This window comes from Anomalospiza imberbis, chromosome 21 (genome assembly GCF_031753505.1).
Source record: "Anomalospiza imberbis isolate Cuckoo-Finch-1a 21T00152 chromosome 21, ASM3175350v1, whole genome shotgun sequence".
Classification (NCBI taxonomy): Eukaryota; Metazoa; Chordata; class Aves; order Passeriformes; family Viduidae; genus Anomalospiza; species Anomalospiza imberbis.
The window spans coordinates 4,918,884-4,939,278 of record NC_089701.1 but is presented as its reverse complement, the minus strand read 5'-3'; the positions used below and the strand labels follow the sequence as shown (position 1 = coordinate 4,939,278).

The window sequence follows — 20,395 nt, the reverse complement described above, 5'->3', positions numbered from 1 at the left end:
AGGGAATATCCTCTGATGGTGTCGCAGCAGGTGAGGAGGAAAGGAGTGCTCGCTCCGGGCTGGGCAGCGCGTCCCTCTCCCAGGGCGCCTGGAGCAGCGCAGGTCCCTGTGGTCCCGATGTTCAGGCTGCACACCTGGCTGGGACGCAGGGATGGCTCGGTGAGGGAAGCCTGGAGCTGTGGTGGGAGCAGAGAGAAAGGAAAGAGGAAAGGACTGGATTTCCTAACCGTGCAAACACTCTGGCTGTGCTGGTGCTCAGCACTGCTGAGACTGGGGAAGGACATGGGTTGGGATGTCCCCACATTGGGTGTCCCCAGGACAGGAGCAGAGATGCTCCCTGGAACTGGGGTGCACCAACCACGGTGCTTGGGAGCACCAACCAGGGAGCTGGGCAGCCCCATCCCAGCAGCAGCCATGTGCAGCTTCCCAACGTGTTTGGGGAGCAAAAGCAGAGCTGCCACCAAAAAGGGGTACATTTTAGTAGCCCCTACAGTTCAGTCAGGCCAAGTGGCCATCTGGGGATGTCCAAGCGTGCCCTGCCCACCCTGCTGCCAAGCCAGCAAGTGTGACAAGCTCTGACATCACAGCTGGGAAAATAACATGTTATTTTCCCAGCTTGGATGTGAATTTCCCTGCTATTACTGGCAGCGACCATCTTGGGAGGAGAAAGCAGCAGAGGGCTGTCAGGAGAGGGGAGAGAAATGGTTTTCTGAGCTGGTGGAGCCTGTCCAACCCCTGTGGGCTCTGGGGAGGTGGGGATGCTCTGCAGGGCCACCCCATTCCCTTAATCCCACTGCTTTCAGCAGCAAGTCCAATGCTGCAAGTGCAGCTGCATCTGGGGTCCTGCATAAGTCCTCAGTGGGGCTGGTGGCCAGCAGGTTGTGCTGACCAGCCACCCTGGCTGGGTGCCCTGTGTTGAGCCTGCCCTTTTCATCCCACAGCAGCCCATTCTCAGGTGGGGGAAGGGTTTGGAACCTCACCTGAGGAATCATCCACAAAACCACGGGAACAGAGCTGCTTCCCTTCCACACACCAGGGATGGATGCTGTGCTGGCCCATGGGACAGCGAGTAGCCCTGGAAGCTGTGAGAGTTCCCTTCCATGCCCATCCTTGACTCTGGTAGGGTACCCCATTGGAAAAGTGGAGTTTGAAATTACTTGGTGCAATGGGGAGCTGACGTCTTTTATTTGGGGAGGAAAACCCAAACAAAACAACAACAAAACAAAGTGCCTCGGTGGAAGCTTCTTGTGCCCCAAAGCTTGAGAAATTCTGGAAAAGCTCTGTGAGGGCTCATGGGGCCAGCTGGGTGCTTAAATCATCACCTGGAAAGAGCCGTTTAACTCCCAGTCCTGGAATATCCTCCAGCACTCACACCAGAGACCAGATCCGAGGGGATCCTGTCTCTCTGCACCCACTGGAGCATCCAGTGAGGTTTTTGGCTCGGGGTAGAGGATGCCCAACATGGCAGCTCCAGCTCCTCGGGAAGCACAGGGATGCTCTCAGAGGCAATGATGGACATGACACATCAGCCTTGGAGGAGTATCACATGTCAGCTTCCAGCTGCTGCTTCCAACTGGGCTGCAAGTGGATTGTGCTGGTAAGGCAGAGCTCAGTGTATTCAAAAAGCCAAGTCAAACCCAGTGTGAGTCTTGGAGAAGGGAAAAACTCACAGAAATCATGGTTTCAAATGATAGAGGACACCCACCAAAGTGCCTGCGCTTCCTGTTGAGGCTGCAGTGATAGGATGCTGCGAGGCAGACATCACTTAATTACCTTGCTACCTTAATTGCAATCAGCCCTTCCAGTTTTCAAGATCTGGTGGTTTCTCAGTTTCTCAGTGTCCTTCCACCCTGTTGTATCTCAGGGAGGTATTTCAGGCACTGGGACTGCCAGGAGGGAAAAACAGTGGGTGAGGAGCACTCTGTGAGCACCTCTTGAACCAGCTGGAACTCCCCAGCAGAGATGTTTTTGGGGGAATATTTTGGCCTTTCAAGGTGAAAAGCTTGTTTCTGCAACACCCACCTGGCTCTGAGGGCAGTGAAGATGGGCTGGGGGCTCCCCGTTCCCGGGGCAGAGCTGCACTGGAAAGAGCCAGAGTGACCCAGGGAAAGGACCTGGGTCACTGCTGGGCTTTGAAGCTCTTCTGTGCATCCCCCCACAGCATCACCCATCACTCCAGCTCTGAGGCAGCCCTTTGCCACCCTCGGGTCCCTGGGGATGCCTTTGGGAAAGTGCATCCCCTCTTTGCACCACGGGCTCTGCCATGGGGCTGCTCTGCCGCCCTCCCAGGCTCTGGTGAAGGGTTTGGCCGGGGTCACTGCAATCGATATCTCATCTGCAGGCTCTCCTAGCGGAAGTGATGGTATATTGGAACATGGTAATGGGTCTTGTCTAGTGGAAAAGGCTAATCTTCCCCAGCTGTACAGGATCTCCGCAGGTGTCCTCTGGCTCTCCCCGCTGCCACCAGCCCTGCCAAGGAGCAGACACACTTCTTTAAAGCTGTAGCACTCCAATTTACTGCTGTCCTGGGGAAGGAGAGCAGCCTCCAGCCTGGCTTCATGGGGCACAGAGCTGTGGCTGGGGCTTCCCAGTGAAGAACTGGCACCCCTGGTGTCACCACACAGCAGTTCACAGATGCTGGGTCAAAGAAGAGAAGGTGAAGTGTTCTCCAGAGGTGGCAGTTCCCCAGGGAGAAGAGGGGAAGGATGTGAGGATTGTGCCAGGAGAGATGTGGACTCCCAAATTGCCACCTGCATGCATGGGAGGGAGGCAGGGAGGAGCAAGGGTGGCAGTTTCTTGCTGTTAATTTGGCTTCTTTGGCATCACATTTGCCTCTTGGTGAGACTCCTCACCTGAAACTTGTCTTGTTTTGCCCATCCCTCAGGATTGCAGCAGAGCCAGGTCTTCCCTTCCCCTTCCCATTGTGCATCACGCCCAGATGGGCTCTGGGCCCAGGGGGTTCTGTTTTTTTAAGCTGACCAGCCATCCCTGACTATCACATCCTTCTGCATACCAATGGCATAATCCATTTTCCCATTTCTCTGAAGGCAGAGGTAATTACCAGGGGTGAGGTTTTATATGCATGTGGATTTTAGCAGGAATTGCCAAGAACAGCTCAGAACAATGCACAGGTGTGGGCAGCACATCCTGGTGGCTCAGACATGGCCATGGTGTGTGGAGCCCCCAGATGTGGGCTGTAAAATGGGGTGGGCTGTAAATTGGTGGGGGCCCATCAGAGGCTGAGTGACCATCAGAGTCCACAAAAGTCATGCCAAAGGTTGTGCTAACCTTATTGGGGCAGGGATTTTTCCTGCAAAAGACAGTGAGTGTAGATGGATTTTAAGAGAAAATTCCTGGAGAGATAGAGCAGCTGTGGGGCTGCTGTGTTTTTGCTTAAATTGTATTTTGTTGGGCAAAGAAATGTATCACTGGGTCCATGCAAGGAAAATACATGATATTTTGCAGGAGGGAAGCAGGGAGGCTGGAGGCCTTGTGTGGCTGTGCCCTGTGGGACTGTGTCCGTATCACATCCTTTCCTGAGGCTCCATCTCCCATCTGTGGGGTGTGTAGGAGGGAACCCCAGACCACTTCTCCCAAAGGAGGGAGAGAAAATCCTCTCATGCTACCCAGTGTCACATCATTTTGTGCAGATGGCATTCCCTAGCCCTGGATCATGTCCCCTCAGCAGGGACACTGGTAGCAGCAGTGCACTCTTGGGAAAACCACAGGATCCCCCACAATGGGTGGCTGGTTCCCATTTTCCTTTGGAGATGTGGCTTCGAGTGGTTCATGGGAGCACAGAAGGCGCCCTGGGCTCTGCACACAGGTCACAGGGCTGCAGCACAGCACGGCTGTTAAATGTTCCCATCCCTCCAAGGGAAAGCCGTCCCCCCGGTGAGGTTGGGAGTCGCTGGTCCTGAGCTTCCCAGGCAAGGGGGAGATGGTCGCCTTTGTAAACCCCTTAACAAGGTGGCTTTGTCTCCCCGTTTGACAAGAAGCTCCCTTGCTTCTTCCCCAGGAGTTTCCCAACGCCGGGTCCCTGAAAGCCAGCTTTATGCTCCGGCTGGGGACACGCTGCTGTGGGGCCGGATCAGAGGGACACAGGGGCCCTTCTGCACGCCCCTGACAAAGGCTGCCCCGGGGGGACAGAGCGTCAAAGCTCAGCCGGCTCCAGGAGGGACAAGGGACCCACAGAGGAGGCTGCGCTCTGAGCCCACCGTCCATCTGGTCACTCGATCGTGGCAGGCAACGACCCGACGATGCTCAGGGAGGGCCAGGGGATCCTTCTGCTCTGTCCCCCCGGAAAGGGGCAGGGGGAGTGGCTGGGAAGGGACAGGTAGGTTTTGTTGGCAGCAGGTAACAGGATCTGCAGCCGTTGGTGCCTTTCTGCCCTCTGCTCTGGCTTCGGCAGGGGGGTGGGAGTGAGGAGATGAGGGCTGGAAACGGAGACTTCCATTGAGCAGGGATGCTTCTCCTCATCTGGAAACGGGTTTGGAGCAAGCCTCGAGGTGTCTGGGCTCAGGCACCCCACAGCCCTCTGGTCTGGACCGGGCAGGTGCAGCAGCAGGAAGGGACCACCAAGAGTGATCCTTGGCTATGAGCAGCACCCTGGTCATGGCAGAGGCATCACCCATCCCCGTGTCAGCGACCAAGCTCCCCTCTCCCACCTCCTCTTCCTTCCCTGGGGGCTTTGCTGGCCTCTGCTCAGTTTGGGAGCTCCTGCCCTTCCCTTGTCCCACCAGTAAGACCCCTCTCTCACCTCCCCCTCCAGCCATCTGCCTCTGAGCCCCCCGCCCAGATTTACTGTCATGCGTTAAAACCACGGCTCAGCGCCAGGGTCAGCGTGTCACGGTGGCCCCTCATCGATTTGTTTTACCTCCCCTTGGCTAAAGCACTTTGGCCCTGGCCCCTTCCATGGCATAAGGGGTTTCCCAAGGCCCTCAGTTCTCCCCTTGCCCATCCTGGTCCTGCATGGCTGGACCCCGTGGGCAGCAGCGGCCCAGCTGAGCCGCTGATCTCCTGACCCTCCTCGAGGCACCTAATGTGTCTCCCTGGTTTATCTGGATCAATATTTCTGCAAGGGCAAGGAAGATCCCTCCAGGGGAAGGAGGGCATGAGGGGATTCTGCTTGTTTGCACAGCCCCACGGCTGGTTTAATGCTTGGCTGGGCTGGGGCATTTCTGGGTATTGGGAAGGGAGGAATACCCTAAATCAGGAGTGGAGCTCAGACCAGAGATGTTTGGGGTCTCCTCTTTCCAGTTTATGGGTCTCACGCTCTGCACTGGGGCACAGTGGTTGGGATATCTTTGCATTCAAAACCTGAGGAGCTGGGATGGCGTCAGCCTTCAAGCCCCACTGCTCAGCAGAAGTGGGGCTGCTTTGGAGGGTCTGCTTCTTGCTCGTGGTGTTTGGGCCTGGATAAGAGATTTTTGAACTGTTCTACTTGATGCTGTTTTTATAGAAGCCTGGAAGTGACAGTAAAGGATGATCATCAACTTAATAAGTCCAAGCAGTGAGAGACCTGGCCGGGACAGCAGCCTCCAGCCCTCCTTGCTGCACACTGGGGGATGCCCAAGGCATGAGGGCTCTTCCTTTTATGGCTTGGCTTGGGGAATCAAGGCAAAGCCAACACTCCAGCACCACCCCACAGGCTCCACCACCCTTGCTGAAGGCACCATATCTCCAGAACCCCTCCCGTCGCACAGAATCATCCCCAGCACCTCCACGGCCATGCCCACAGTTCCTGCGCCGGCAGCCGGGGCAGATGCCCAGCAGCTCGGGCAGCCCGAGGAGAAAAGCGGGGAGCTCTTGGCAACTCTGCCTTTTGCTTTCAGCCTCGCCCTCTCGCTATTTATTGGTGACTTTTGTCCTTGGCCAGCTTAGCGGCTGAAAGGGGCTGTATTATATCACATGTAGGCAGCTCCTGGGGGGAGAGGGCCGCGCTTTCTGCGGGAACAAAGCGCGGGTTGGCTAATTCCCCTCTCCTCCCGCGGCACCCGGGTCCCATCTGGTTGACACAGTTTGCTCCAGTGTCTCCTGCTATTAAGCCCCCACTTGCCTGCTTGAATCACTGGCGCTCCCCCGCCCCTGTACCCTCGGCTGCCTTTTCTTGCTTTATTTTTCATTTTCCCTAAAGCCAGGCAGAACTTGCTCCATGGAGTGATGTCAGATGTGTGCGAAGCAGACCAATAAAACCTAATGCATCCCCCTCTTTGTCTGCTGGCCTCTCCAGCGCCTCACATTTTCCACTCAGAAAGCCACTTAAAACACATCAGCAACAATCCCTCACAAAACAGCCACTTGTTGGCTAATTGTGCCGAGGACCCGTGCGCGCCGCACTGCGCTTTCCTGCCAAGGAGGGCCTAATGCTGCCAGGGAGCACGGCTTCCCAAAAACCCGAGGGTGATGGGAACCCTCAGTGTCCACCAGGATTGGCCCTGGGGGGCTCAGCTGCTCTGCAGGGTGTGGTGGGGCAGGGATATGGGATTGGGATGTTTCCATTCCCCACAGCCTGGAGAGGATGGTCACAGAGCCAGGAGTGGGGCTCAGCTCAGCCCTCACTCTGCAGCAGCCTGGATGAGCAGATGGATGCAGCAGAGCTCCCTGGACTCTGTCCTACCTGCTAATTCCGTCCTGGGAAGGAAAGTGGGCAGGAAGGCAGCAGGCAGCTGCAGTGGAATGGGAGCTCTGGCAGGGGTGAGATGGGTGCCACCCTGCCAGACAGGTGGCTTTTAGCTCCATGGCTGTGATTCTGGGCTGATGACTCTGCAGCTGAAGGCCAGAGGAGCTGGCTGCCCCATGCTGATGGGAGAGAGCTTTGTTGCAGCTTAGAGGGATGCCAGCGGGTTTCACTGGAGGGGATGGAGATTCAGGTGCTTGATGCAGAGCAGAGAGGGTGCAAGTGAGAGAGGCTTCAATGCAGGAAGGGAAGGTAGAGAGGCTTGGACCTTTGCCTAATGGAGAAGTATCCAAAAAAGCCTCCTGAGGAATCCTTTGGGCCCTTTGGGATATGGGAAAGAGATCAGAGGATGGTTCATCTCCACCTCTGCAACCAGGAGACCCAGCCATCCCCCTCCAGAGAGAGACGAGTATGTGCAGTAGCTGAATTTATTTTTCTGCAGAAAAACATGGACAGCTTCTCCTGCTGCCACCCGCGGTATCCTGGGGAGCAGGACAGGAGCAGCTGCATTCACTGCCGCCTGCTCTGGGGGCGGGAGAGCTGTCACACCTTTTATCTTACAGCCACCCAATCACACCCGCGTTTGGGGCTAATTTGAGGCAGGAAAGGAGGTTCAGAAACAGTGCCAGGTAGTGGGAAGGCTCCCTGTGGGCGCTGTGCTGGGCAGGCAGCCTAGAGCCGTCCCTGCGAGCGCTGAGCACACCTGCCCGTGCTCACCTGCCCACATTCACCTGCGCAGTTAATTGGCACAGGGCAGGGGCCGAGCGACCCACAGGGACTCGTGCTGCCGCCAGCTCCAGCTCGGTGACCAGGCTGGAGATGAGGCGGGAGATGCAGGCAGCTGCCTCGAATTCCCATTCCCATTCCCTTGCTTTGCCATGGGGGACCCTGTGGGCTGGTTGGACCCCACACCAAGCACACACCTGGCAGAGCGCGGGTGCTGGGGAAGGAAGGGGTTAAGCGGAGCCAGCGGCGGCAGGAATCAGAGGATTACAGGTTTGTTGCCGGACTGTCCCATCTGTCACCAGCACAAAGACGAGCCCTGTCTCGGGCTGGGCTGTCAGCGAAGAGCCCACCACTACATTAGGACTCCATTAGGGGAGACTGGTGGTGGGAAATGGCAGCTGTCAGGACACTATCATTTCTCCTGTAATTCCTCCTGCTCCTTTCTCAACTGCACTTAAATAGCAGGTCTACCCACTGGGCCAATTTTGCATTTTCGTCCTCCTGCTGCTCCTCTTCTTTCTTTAAAGCTGCAGCTCCCTGGGCCCCTTCCCTGCAGCCGGCTGGTGCCAGCGCCAGTGCCAGTGCTGCCTGTACCTGGCCACGGCATCTCCACAGGGAGAGGGGCTCAGGAGCATTGGCAGCATCCTCACTACGGAGCCGCAGCGAGGCCAGCTGGGTCTGCAGTGGGAACTCACTGGCTCCTGACCTTGGCACAGGGAGGAGAGGAGGTGGATCACAATCTCCAAGGATGGCAGGGTCCTTCCCTTCTCCCATCGTCTGGGGCTATCTCTGAGCTGGGGAATGTTTCCCAGTCCGTGCTGCCCTCGTACAGCAGGCTGGCTGCTGATGCAGGGCTGGCCCTGCTCTGGGCAGAACAGCGGGTGGTGAACGGGGCTGGGCACCACGACCAGCGGCGTGAGCTGTGTCAGAACAGAGTTTCTTCTTCCAGCCACAAAATCTGTCCAATCTTTCAGCGTTTGGCAGAGGCTCCTGGGTCACACTGCCTGCTGCAGTCATGGCCACCTCGGGTTGGGATGTTCCTCTGGTGCCAGGCCAGTGTCTGACCCAGAGATAAAACCACGGACAGACACATTTCCAGATGGGGCAAGATCACCTGGAAACTCTCAGCACCTGCAGAAAGGCAGCTCAGCATGGTGGGGGACCATGGGGGGGATCTCTGTGTTCACAGATTTCCTGGGAATCCTTGGGTCTTCCCACACCCTGCCCTGCCCTCACCAAATCTCCAACCGGACCCGGCGCTGCTGTGGCGCCGTCGCTCCCGGTGGAGCCTCCTTTTCCAGCAGGGGATCAAAACAAACACTTGTGTGGGGAAGTGCATTGCAGTGGTGCTCGAAATAAATAACTAATTTCTCCCTACATGATCTCAAGGAGCAGGAGAGGTGTGAATAGCAGGGCCCGGTGTCGGGCTGACTGGACTCCCCGGTGCGGTAATTCAGAGGATGACAAACATAAGCCAAAGAAAAATGTTGAAAAATGGGCACTTCCCGCAGCCCTGAGCAAAGGAGCTATTGCAGGGTTTGGAAATAACGAAGGCAAAGAGAGGGAGAGAGGGGAATTTTCTCATTGAGACCAAGTGAAGTGCCAAACAAGCTGCTATTATGGTGGCTTTGAGAGGAACAGGGAGGGGGTGGTGGGGAGGAGAGCAGGGGGAAGGAGAGGAGGGAGGTGGGGGAGAAGAGAGGGAGAGGGGGCTGGAGGAAGGGAGAAGAGTGGGGGCTGTGGGGAAGGAGGGGATGCGAGGAGCCAGAGGTGCGAGGTGACACAGGGGAGATGGAGAGAGCACCACGGTGTGTGATGGTGGCAGGGCCACCACATGGCAGCACCCCACCCCTCACCCCAGGTCCCCCACATCTCCCCATCCTCATTCCCAGCCACCTTCTACCCCCCACAACAACCACCACCACCACCGCAAGGGAGGGGAAAAAAAAAAAAAAAGAGAAAAAAAGAGATGGAAAGAAGGAAAACAAAATATCTACAGTTGTCGAGACAAGGGGAGAAAAATAGAGGCAAACATCCATAATTTTCTCTGTGGGGCTTTGCAGTAATTGAGCCATTTGGATAAAAATAAAGGCAGCAGGCCCTTTAGGTAAGAGGAGCTTTTGCAATCCAAGAAGCCTGAATTATGCGTCTTGTATCACTTGAAACCCCCCAGCACATCACCCCCCTCCTGCTTCCCCCGTGCGACACCAAACCACTTTCCCTTTTCTTCTTTTCCTTTTTTTTTTTTTTTTTTTTTTTCCCCTTCCCTCCTCCTTTTTTAAGTACCCTGTCAAACAGCATCCGATGAGTGGAGAATTTCAGCTGTCACAACTAATTTCAGCGCGTGTGTGTGCAAAGGTGTGTGTGTGCCTCGGGCGGGGGGAGCCGGGGGATGGAGGCGTAGAATCACTCCCTTGCCTTTTTTTTTTTTTTTTTTTTCTTCTTAATTCCTCAAAAGGAAGATTTACATCAGAAATTTGTTTCTGGAAGTGTTTAAGGCCTGTAATTTCCCTCTTTTCAATCACTGCCTGATGTCTTCTTCTTGCCAGCTCCAGCGCTGAGGCTGGCTGTCATCCTCCCAGCGGTCTGGTCCTTCAGCTGGTCCTGCCCAGTGCCAAGGAGGATTTTCCATCTGGCACTAGGGCTTGAGGCTCCCAAAATTCAGCTCTCACAGCCCTGAGCACCACTCTGGGTCTGGTAGGGAAGGTTCCAGCTTGTCCCTGCTGCTGTCCCAGTTCTGGTGGCTTTGTGCTTCAGGTTTGGTCACCTTTGCAGCCACTTTGCGATTGGCCTCAGCTGGAGGGTCACAGGGTGGATCCTGCTCAGAACAGGGCACCCCTGAGAGCCAAGTGGGCAGTTGGGGTGACCTCCCACCCAGGAGGTGCCTGGGGAAAGGGGCCGCTGGGGAGAGGCTGGTGCCAAGCACTTTGGGTCTTCCCAGCCAGAGTCAGGAGGGGAAAATTCCCTGAATCCAAAGTCTGTGGGCTGTTTCCAAGAGAGGAACAAGTAAAGCCCGAGGCGTGGCTGGAGATGTTGCCTCCATCATGTTCAGAAGATGAAGGGATGGCTGTGGTGACCATCTCAGGTGATGAGGTGCTCCAGACCAGGCTGGATGGAGCTCTGAACAGCCTGGTTTAATGGGAGGTGTCCCTGCCCAAGGCAGGGAGGTGGAACCAGCAGAGCTTTAAAGTCCCCCCAACCCAACCCATTCTGTGGTTAAAATCCTTTCCCCATGGGCTGTGTCCCTTTTCCTAAAACAAATGGACTTTTTGCTCTAAGAACATGATCCCAACTTCTGAGAGGAGGAAAGGCTGGGGGCCACCAGCCCACTGATGTGAGGAGGTGACCAGGGCAGACTCTGCACCCCAGTGAAGAAGAAGGTGTTCCCTTCCCACCAGATGATTCCATCAGCTCAGCAATTCCTGCCTACTCACGTAGGCACAAATGGCATGCACAGAACTGGAAAGAGCAAGAACCAGCGAAGGAGGAGCGCAGAGCTCTGTGGGACATCCCTCAGGTTTTGAATTTCATACTCAGGGCTTTGGGAAATGGGCTGTGGGAACCTTGGACTACTCCAGGCTCAGTGTGCAAACCCAGCCAGGCCAGGAGCTGGGCACAGGCTGTGTTTTGGGAGGTATCACCCAAAAATGACACTCACAAAAAGCAGCAGGAAGGGCCCTGCTCAAGGAACAAGCTTTGCATGTTCTTTGCATTAATCCTTGACTATCTGGTCCTTGCATCATCCCAGAGACTCCTGCTGCTCCACTCTGGCAGGAATGATGTGACTGGGTGCCGGACCAGACTTGGGGGCACCTCCAGAGCTCCAGCTCTTGGCAGAGCTCCCCAGAGCACTCGATGCCCAGAATCTTTGTGAAAAGTGCCACCAACACCATGGCAGTGTCCAACCATGGCCATGTGAATCAGGAACACGGCCCTCAAACACTTGGACCAAACCAAGCTGGGAATGGGCACTGGGGGAGAGGTGTTCCAGGGAAGGGTTAAGTGAGGGTTCTGGTGGGACACCACAGTAGGGATGGAGGGGATGGCACAGCCTGGCATGGGATGGCACGGGCAGGGATGGGATGGCACGGGCAGGGATGGGATGGCACAGAGAGGATTGCATGAGCTGGTAGAGGATGGCCAGAGGTAGGGATGGAATGGCACGGGTAGGGCCAGGGATGGGATGGCACGGTCAGGAAGGGGATGTCACAGGCGGGGATGGGATGGCACGGTCAGGAACGGGATGTCACAGGCGGGGATGGGATGGCACGGTCAGGAACGGGATGTCACAGGCGGGGATGGGATGGCACGGTCAGGAACGGGATGTCACAGGCGGGGATGGGATGGCACGGTCAGGAACGGGATGTCACAGGCGGGGATGGGATGGCACGGTCAGGAACGGGATGTCACAGGCGGGGACGGGCTGGGCCGGGCTGGCACAGGCGGGGAGGGGGTGGCAGGGGCAGAGCAGGGTCCGGGGCAGCGGCGCTGCCGGTGCCCGCCGTGTCCCCGCCGCGTCCCCGCCGTGTCCCCGCCGCGTCCCCGCCGTGTTCCCGCCGTGTCCCCGCCGTGTTCCCGCCGTGTCCCCGCCGTGTCCCCGCCGTGTCCCCGCCGTGTCCCCGCCGTGTCCCCGGGCCCGTCCCGAGGGCGGGGTCCCTGGGGGCGTGGCCTGTCCTGGCCCCGCCCATCGCCCCCATCCCCACCCCACGGCGCGCGAGCGGTCCCGCCCCGCGGCGCGAGCCCCCCCCGGCCCCGCCCCCCCGGCGCACTTCCGGCGGAAGCGGGGGGCTCCTTCCCTTTCCGGGCGCGGGCCCCGGGCGGAGCGGCGGGACGGGCGCGGGCCATGGCGGAGCTGGCGCAGGGGCAGAGCCAGAGCGCGGCGCCCGTGGGGATCAAGCCCGAGGGTTTCGTGGACGCTCTGCACCGTGCCCGGCAGGTGAGGCGCCGGCCGGCGGGCCGGGGGCGGGCGGGATGAGGCCGCGGGGCGCCGCTAGGCCGCGGAGCGGAGGCGGGGCACGGCCGCGGCCCCGCTGCCCCTCTGCCGGGAGAGCGGAGCCCCGGGGCAGTGCCTGAGGGGGCGGCGGGACTCTGACAGTCGCGGCCGTGGTTGGTGACAGGGCAGCAGCGCTGCTGTGCGGGAGGGGCGGCCCGCAGGCTCCGGCCCGGGCAGTGGCTGGGGGTGAGCCGGTGCTGGTGCGGGTTTCACACGGTGCTGAGCCACAGCTCGGCCAGAGGTCGGCAGCGAAGCTGGGGAAGGGTCTGGGGTGTGTGTCCCGAGAAGAGCGGCGGAGGGAGCTGGGGCCACTCAGCCCGGAGAAGAGGAGGCTCGGGGGGGACTGTCTCAGTGTACAGCTCTCTGAAAGGAGGCTGGCCCCAGGTGCGGGTCGGAGTCGTCTCCCAGGCAACCAGCGACAGGACAAGGGCGCTCAGTCTTAAGCTATGCCAGGGGAGGTTTAGGTTGGACACTGGGTGGAATTCCTTCACAGAAAGGGTAATTGGACATCGGAATGGGCTGCCCTGCGGCTGGTGGAGTACCCATCCCTGGGGGTGTTTAAGGGAACCCTGGGTGTGGTACTCAGTGCCATCCTCTGATTGACAAGGTGGTGATCAGTCACGGGTTGGACTCCATGGCCTCAGAGGTCTTTTCCAAGCCAATTGATTCTGTGAATATGGACCTTGTTAGAGCAGGAGCTTGGCATTCTCTCCAGGGAGAGAAGGAGGGGGGAGCGAGGTGCTCCCCAGAGGAATCCATGTGTTCGCACAGTGCTGAAATGGGAGGTTTCAGTGAAAGTGCCCAGCCCTGCAGGAATCAACACCCTTGCCTTCAGTACAGGATATTCCAGGTGTTTGTGTGCTCCTTGGTTTGTGGAAAGTGGCTGCACAACAAGAAGCTGCTGCTCACAGCACGGATGCTGTGGCTGTTCTTCACATCTCCTGTTGCAGGTCTGTCTCAGGTGTTTGTTTCATCTCTGAGCAAGTTGTACTTGTGCTTGGTGAATGCACATTAAGGAGCTGTAACACAGCTGAGTGCCAGGACCAGAGCCCACCAGGTGCTCAAAGGCTCTGACTTTATTCTCTCCAGTTTTACAGGCCAGGTGGGAGAAATCCCCTTCTGTTGCCCAGCCTTGTCCTTTCACTGACAAGCTTCTGAGGAAACTAAGCTGGACCCTAAGACCTCTCAAGTGCTCTCCGTAGTGGAACTGAGGTGCTCTCCCCTCACTCTCAGCTCACCTGGCAATCAGTGTGGCAGCCAGTCCCTGTTCTGTGCAGCCTGCAGTGACCTGCACAGAGGCACCTGGTGGTGTAGATCCACACCCTGCACCTCCCAGGACACCAGGACCTGCTCTGGGGCCATTCATTTCCTCCTCAGCACAGGCTGCTCAGGTGTGAGCTGCTCCAGGGCGAGCCAGGCCTTGCCTCTTTCAGTCACTGGGAAAGTGCCCTGTCCTGGTAATGTGGTGTCTGAGCACCCAGACAGGGTTTTGTGCTTGATGCAGTTCAATTGAGAGGTGCTGCAGCTGTGCTTGTCTTGACCTGATTCTATCTTACTGAAGGCCTCTCCTTGCAGAAACATCTTATTTAAATATCTGATAATGCTGCCACCTGTTAGCAGTTGAATAACCCATTTATGTTAAAGAAAATAATGATTTGCTGTTGAAGTGCAGGTTGTTGAAATTATTTTGTGAGTGTTTCAAGTCCAGAAGAGGCCATGAAGTTGATCAGGGGTCTGGAGCACCTGCCCTATGGAGCCAGACTGAAGGAGCTGGGGCTGTTCAGCCTGGAGAAGAGAAGGTTGAATGGGGACACCACAGCATCTTCTGGGATCTGAAGGGGCTGCAGGGAAGCTGGAGAGGCACTGGACTCTTCCATCAGGAACTGTAGTGACAGGACAAGGGAGAATGGGTTCAAACTGAAAGAGGGGATGTTTAGGTTAGGTGTTAGGGAAAAATTCTTCCTTGTAGGAGTGGTGAGGCCCTGGCACAGCTTGCCCAGAGAAGCTGTGGCTGCCCCATCCCTGGAAGTGTCCAAGGCCAGGTTGGACAAGGCTTGGAGCAACCTGGGATGGTGGAAGGTGACCCTCAGGTGGAACTGGATGGTCTTTGAGGTCCCTTCCACCCCAAACCCTTCTGTGCTTAACCCTTCTCTGTGTACACCACTGGTGATCAGTAGCAGGATAAAGGGTGATGCCTCAGAGCATCCTGGGCTCAAACACAGCACAAACTGCAAACGGATCTGAACTGGAGCTGTCATCATGTTTGTAGGGGGAGTCTGTGAGGCCCCCACCCATGCATGAGGGAGATGGAATAATAAATAGTAAATAATTCTGTGCCCTGGCTGTGGTCACTTACTTGCTTTTGCTGTTCTTAAGTTCATTATGCTTGCTGCAATTATTCTGTACGTGCTGGGTTTCCGTGAGCCTAAAACTGGAAGATTCCAGCAGCAACCTTCTGGCTGTCTCTCACCCTGGAAACAAGTGCATTGGGAAATGTGGGCTCTGCACGTGTTTGTGGGAGAGCAGTGCCCTACATTTTTGTGCAGTGAGTTGTTTGCTGCCTGTTGAATATTATTTTTTTCTGTTAGTGTTTGTGGGATGAAAAGAGCTGGTGGAGGGCTAAAATGTTTCCTTCCCCTGTGAAAGTACTTGATTTAATCGATTCCTGTAGAGGCTGGGTAAGAGAGCAGGTGGTCTTCTCTTGCACAGAACTAGATTGTCACTAGTGACTCGTTGCCAAATGTTACTGAAAATGCTCTTCGATGCTCAGGTGATGGATGTTTGCCTCACCACCCAAGCAATCTGTGATGGAACTTCCTGGCTGAGAATCAGGGGAAAATGAAAAGGCAGCTACACCTAATATTTCTCTGGAGGTGATGGCACAGCTTTCACCAAGGGTGTTGCATTTGTCTGAGCTGGTGCACCTCATTGTCTGTGATCTGGTACAGCTTTTGTTCTGGTTTTGGCCTTTTTGGATTATTCCTTTTGCTCTAAGGGAATGAGGGAGCAGAGGAAAGAAATTCAGCCTTGGTATTTATGGTTTGGTCATCCCTAGCTTGATGTTTGAGTCTCTCAAGGTTTTGTGTCACATATAAGACCAGTAATCAAATTTACAAAGTTCAGTTCTCATGAGAGCCACAACATTACAATCAGGTTGTGGAATACAGTGCTTGCTTCTGAATATCTAAACAAGGACATAACTTCAGGACAAGGAAGACTTCCCTGAGTAAAGGAAAGTAGCTGCATTCCTCAGAGCCACTGGGATGTGAGATGATTATGGAATATAAAATAGAAACCTGGAATATATTTGAAAGAAGTTGCCTTGCATTGCTTTCAGCATTTGTGCTGGACTTGCCTGGATTTTTTTCTGGACTCTGAAATATTTGGGATTTATGAATAATTACTTTTTCAAGGCTCTGCTGGGACTTTCATTTGCTCTGTCCTGCATCTTCTGCACCATTCTCAAGTGGATTGGTGGCTCTTAGGTGGGGACAGATCTGTGCAGCTGCTCTCAGGCTGGCTTTTTTGTGGCATTTTGGGGGGAGAGAGAGAATGTTTGCCCCCCTTTTGAATAGTGAGATCAGAAAATAAGCAGAGCTGCTTGTACTTTGGACTAAAGTGAATTTCTCTGACCATCCTTAAGTTTTGTTCTTATTGACCAAAGTGTCTTGCTGGGGGTTCTGGGAATGCTCTGGAGAGGAGAGGCTGAGGCTTGGTGAGCCTGTGATGTGCCATCCTGGCTACCTCGAAAATGGGGAATATCCTGAGACTGACTGGGAGTCAACAGGCTGTGTTTGAAATCCCTCTCTATCAGGCTCTAACTTTAATTTCCGTGGTAATGGAGGGGTCTTGGACAAACTTTTCTTTACCCCCTTGCAGAGTCCTTTTTCAGGTCATCCTCAGATAAATTTAGGCTTTGCCAATTACTCTGGTATTTAGGAAAACCACCTGTGACATAAAGTTTAAATGGCTGTGGATGGTTTCACTGCTTTCTGCAGAACTCTGGAGAAATGTCTGTCACCCCAACTCAAGTGTTCTGCTGAGTGAATGGGAGGAGCAGCACAAGGACCAGAATAGTCTGAAAGGTCAGATGACAGTGCCTTATTGGGTTTTTTATCCTGTTAATACCTAGAATTGGTGATTTTATCTGTTGCTGTTCTTTGCAGGGCACCATGGAGAGGTTTTTCCTAGAAGCTGGGCCTGTTCTCTTGAAAGCTGAATTCTGCAGATATTGGTGTTTGAGTGTGCCTAGCAAAGACGCTTCATATTTAGAAGTGGTTTTGTATTATTCTGTATTTTGTATTGTCATTTTTCTGGCTGTTAAATGTATAGGAGAACAGAAGTGCAAGGTATAGGAAAGCTTGTATCTCCCACACAATTTCTTGGATTAATTTGTTTTTCTTGGCTTTATCAGTGCAATTTGCAGCTGGGATTTGTGTTGTCCTTTAAAGTCTTTGTTGGAGAGCTTTATTTGGGGAATTTAGGTGCAGAAACAGTGATGCTTTTCCCCCCGTGTATTTCAGAGCTGGATAAAATGGATGCATTGGGTTTAAGGGGAAGAAAAAAGGAGGAAAAAAACCTAAGGCTGACATAGAGCAGGACAAAAGCAGTGGCTAACAGCAGTACATTACTCAAGGTCATTGAGGCAGATAAGGGCTAGGTCTGCTTGCTTTTGCCATGTCCTAATTTTTGTGCTTACCTTCCTGCTGAACCTGTCATAAAAACTGAGCTTCCCATTTGAACATGAGATGTTAAAATGTCTTTTAGCTGCTACATCTACTTTAAAAGCTCAGCTCTTCATTTTGCAGGGTGTATTTTCCTGCTGTGGTGAGGTGGCACCATTGTCTGCCTGTAATCCAGTGGCAGCTGGGAGGCTTTAGAGATAAGGATACAAGTTTAAATAAAGGAGGATGGGGGAAGGAAAATATCCTAAAAGCTGATAATGTAAAAATTGCTTTAACACTCTTGCTTTGCCCTTTACTTGGAGGATGCTGTGCCAGGGTGATCATTGTGTGCTCAGTGTGAGTAGGGGTTCACAAAGCTCCCCTGAGGTGGGGGTAGACAGCTTTGATGCCAGCAGGCTGGTCCTGAACACCTTTGTACTTCAGGCTGCCTTCCTTCCCTAAGCCAGCTTCTGCTATCCACAGACTGTTTTTTTTTTCTTTTCCTGGAGTGTGTGCTGAGTGATTTTACCTCTAAAGGGTCATCCATATCTTATAAGTCATGGTAAATAACTACTGACAGAGAGAGTTCTTGAAGGGGGTGTTGAAATCAAATGTCCCAAAATATGTCAGGGTGTGTGAGACCTGACACTGTTCCTTTTGGTCTATGTTGTAAGTTACTATATGAAAGCTGTCAATAGATTACTGTACAATATATTTTCAAATTTATATTTCAGCATTGAAGTAGTCAGAAAACATTCCTGCTCTTTGTATTTCATTAAAATTCTCTCCATCCCAAACATGAGGGGAAAGGGCAAAGGGCTGAATCCATGGATGCAGTACAACATTTAACAAAAGAGTAAAGCATCACCTGGCCCTTCCTCCTGGAGAGGACAAGGTGTGTTAATGCCTTCTGAACCAGCTGTCTGGGGACTTATTGGAGATGTTGATGTACAAAATGCTTGGCATGAAAGCTTCACTACAGGATTGCAGCTGGTACCAGTGGAAGATTTTATTCTCTAGCTCTGACATTTCTGACACAACAAACTTTCTGACTTTCTAAAAGGAGACAGGACAGAATGGACTATAAGGAGAAAATGGTCCAAACTTGGGGCCCTTTTCTTGGAAGGCATTGAACAAAATGTTTCCTGTTCTCTTTCTAAAAGCAGTGCCCTCAGTCTTTGAATATTATTTCAAATAGCTTTTTTCCAGTACCCTGTGGTTCTGCATCTTGGGCAGTTGTTTGTTTCGCTGCAGCAGAAGATAGTGTCAACAACCAGAGCTGCTGTAGATGTCTTTCTGTTGCAGTGAAATGCAAATTTTAGAAGTCTTTAGATGTATTGGTCATTAAATCATATCTGTGTAAAATGCTCTTTCATCTGCTCCTGTTCCTGATCAGTCTCTTGGTAAAGATTTTATTAAATTATTTTATTTTTGCTGGAAAAGGCAGCAAGTGTTGTAGCATACAGTGTACTTTAATTGTTCTGTAACTGCTTTGTTCTGTGCTTGTTTATTACAGCAAAATACTTTATGTAGGCAAAGGGAGCTGTGAGACTGCAGTTTGCCTGTCCTGGGAGGGTGTAACTGAGGTGCATCACCTAGGGGATGCACCTGGGTGTTTCTAGGGTGGATTTCTCAGCTCAGAGAGCAGCTAGAAGAGCTTTTGCTGTCAGCACCCACCTGTACAGCTGTCCCCCAAATGTCACTAGAGATGATCTTAACTTTTCACTTGTATTAAGTGATGTTTAGATGTGTGTGTCAGTTTATTTGCTTACCTTAGTCCCCTTACTGTGATACCTGACTGTCTCCTCTTTCCTCTGAATAAACTCCTTGTATCCTGGCTCAGCAGGGAATGGCAGTTTCCCCTCTGGAAGGCTTGGAAGCAGAGGCACAGACAGCATTAGTTGTGTTTGTGCTGTACTGACCACTGCAGGAAATGGAAACTAGTTCTGGACTGATAGTTTGCCCACTGGCTTATTCCTCACTCAGTAAACAAGAGTGATCCAGTCTCTTTGACAGGGAGTTCCCTAAACCTGTCCTTGTGCTGTGTGTTTCCACTCTCTCCCTCTGCTCCCCCATGGATGTGTGACTGTGCATTTCTGTGTGTCTGGATCTGCATGGATGCAGTAGGAAGCACATGTCCTCCCACACAGCTCTGGTGGTGACAGCTTCTCCAGGACAAAGTTGGTGGGTTAGTTTGAACCCTCCTCTTAGCAAGATTTAGCTTGTCAGCTGTCCATCGAGCAAATAATCCTGAATATAATGTTCCAGGGCTACTTATGATCAGGAAGAGGAACTGGGTGAATGTGGTCTTAATTAAGCAAATATTAAAAGCAAGCAGAAAATTGTTTGCTTTACAAATGAAGCACCTTGTTACAAATCCACCTGTATAGTAAACACCTGAGAGAAGATTGGCCTGGGGTCAATGCTTTACTTGGAGAAACAAAACCAAAGTTGTGGTTTTTACTTGAAAAAACACAACTTGTTTAGTTGTGGTGGTGGCTGATAATGCTTTTATCCCCTTTTTATAGATTGCTGCTAAAATTGGAGATATTCCTCACTTGAATAATTCTACAACACTCGTGGACCCGTCAGTCTACGGTTATGGAGTGCAGAAACGGCCCCTGGATGATGGAGGTAAGCTGGCTGTGATTAGTCAGTCTTGTGGATGCAGCTCCTGAAATTCATCTATGGAGGCAGTTGTCTGTTTTAAGGATGGAAAATGCAGCTTTCTGTGTATAGACATTTTATACACGATGCCCTGTGCTGTTGACTCTCACCTAGCTTGCACAGTGTTCTTAGGCATTAGTATTAATGTGAAGCAATTCTTTGTTAGTTTGTGACCTTTGGGAATCAGCAAACAAACTGTGTCATTTAAATCTTTGGTCTGTGGTAGTTGAGGGAGGGAGGAGGATTTGTTAATTGGGCCTGTTCTGGAGCCCACATATAGAGCACCAGCCATACACAGTACATGTTCTTCCCTGATGGCATTTATTTTCTGAGAGCAGGTAATGTGTAGGGACAGTATTACAAGTGTTCCTTTCCATCTGTTTCCAACACAGCCCAGGAGCTGAGTTGCTGTCAAGTTCTGGTTGCTTTTTACTTGAATTTTAAGGAGAAAAGGTATTTATGTAAGATGATGCAAGTTGGAAGGAAACTTCCAGTATTTAGCTTTGCTTTCTCCATTATTAAATGAAAATTCTAAAATCTCTGAAGAATTTAAAATCGGCTGTAGCCAAAGGATAGTTTATTGCATGGACCATAACTGGTAACTGTCATAAGTCAATATTGTATGAATTGTTAGAATTATAAAATAAGCCACTAGTTTCTTACGTT

General features: G+C 53.1%; 1 protein-coding gene across 6 annotated transcripts in view; it reads left to right on the top strand.

The window, feature by feature from the left end:
* Window positions 1-12,176: 12,176 nt before the first annotated feature.
* Window positions 12,177-20,395, top strand: part of FUBP3 (far upstream element binding protein 3) — a 39,551-nt gene continuing 31,332 nt past the window's right edge. For all 6 annotated transcript variants that reach the window (XM_068211238.1, XM_068211237.1, XM_068211236.1 and 3 more), the window contains exons 1-2: window positions 12,177-12,341; window positions 19,591-19,696. In XM_068211238.1, coding sequence (XP_068067339.1) covers window positions 12,249-12,341; window positions 19,591-19,696 — 199 coding nt within the window. In that variant the 5' untranslated portion in view covers window positions 12,177-12,248. The remainder of the gene's footprint in view (window positions 12,342-19,590; window positions 19,697-20,395) is intronic.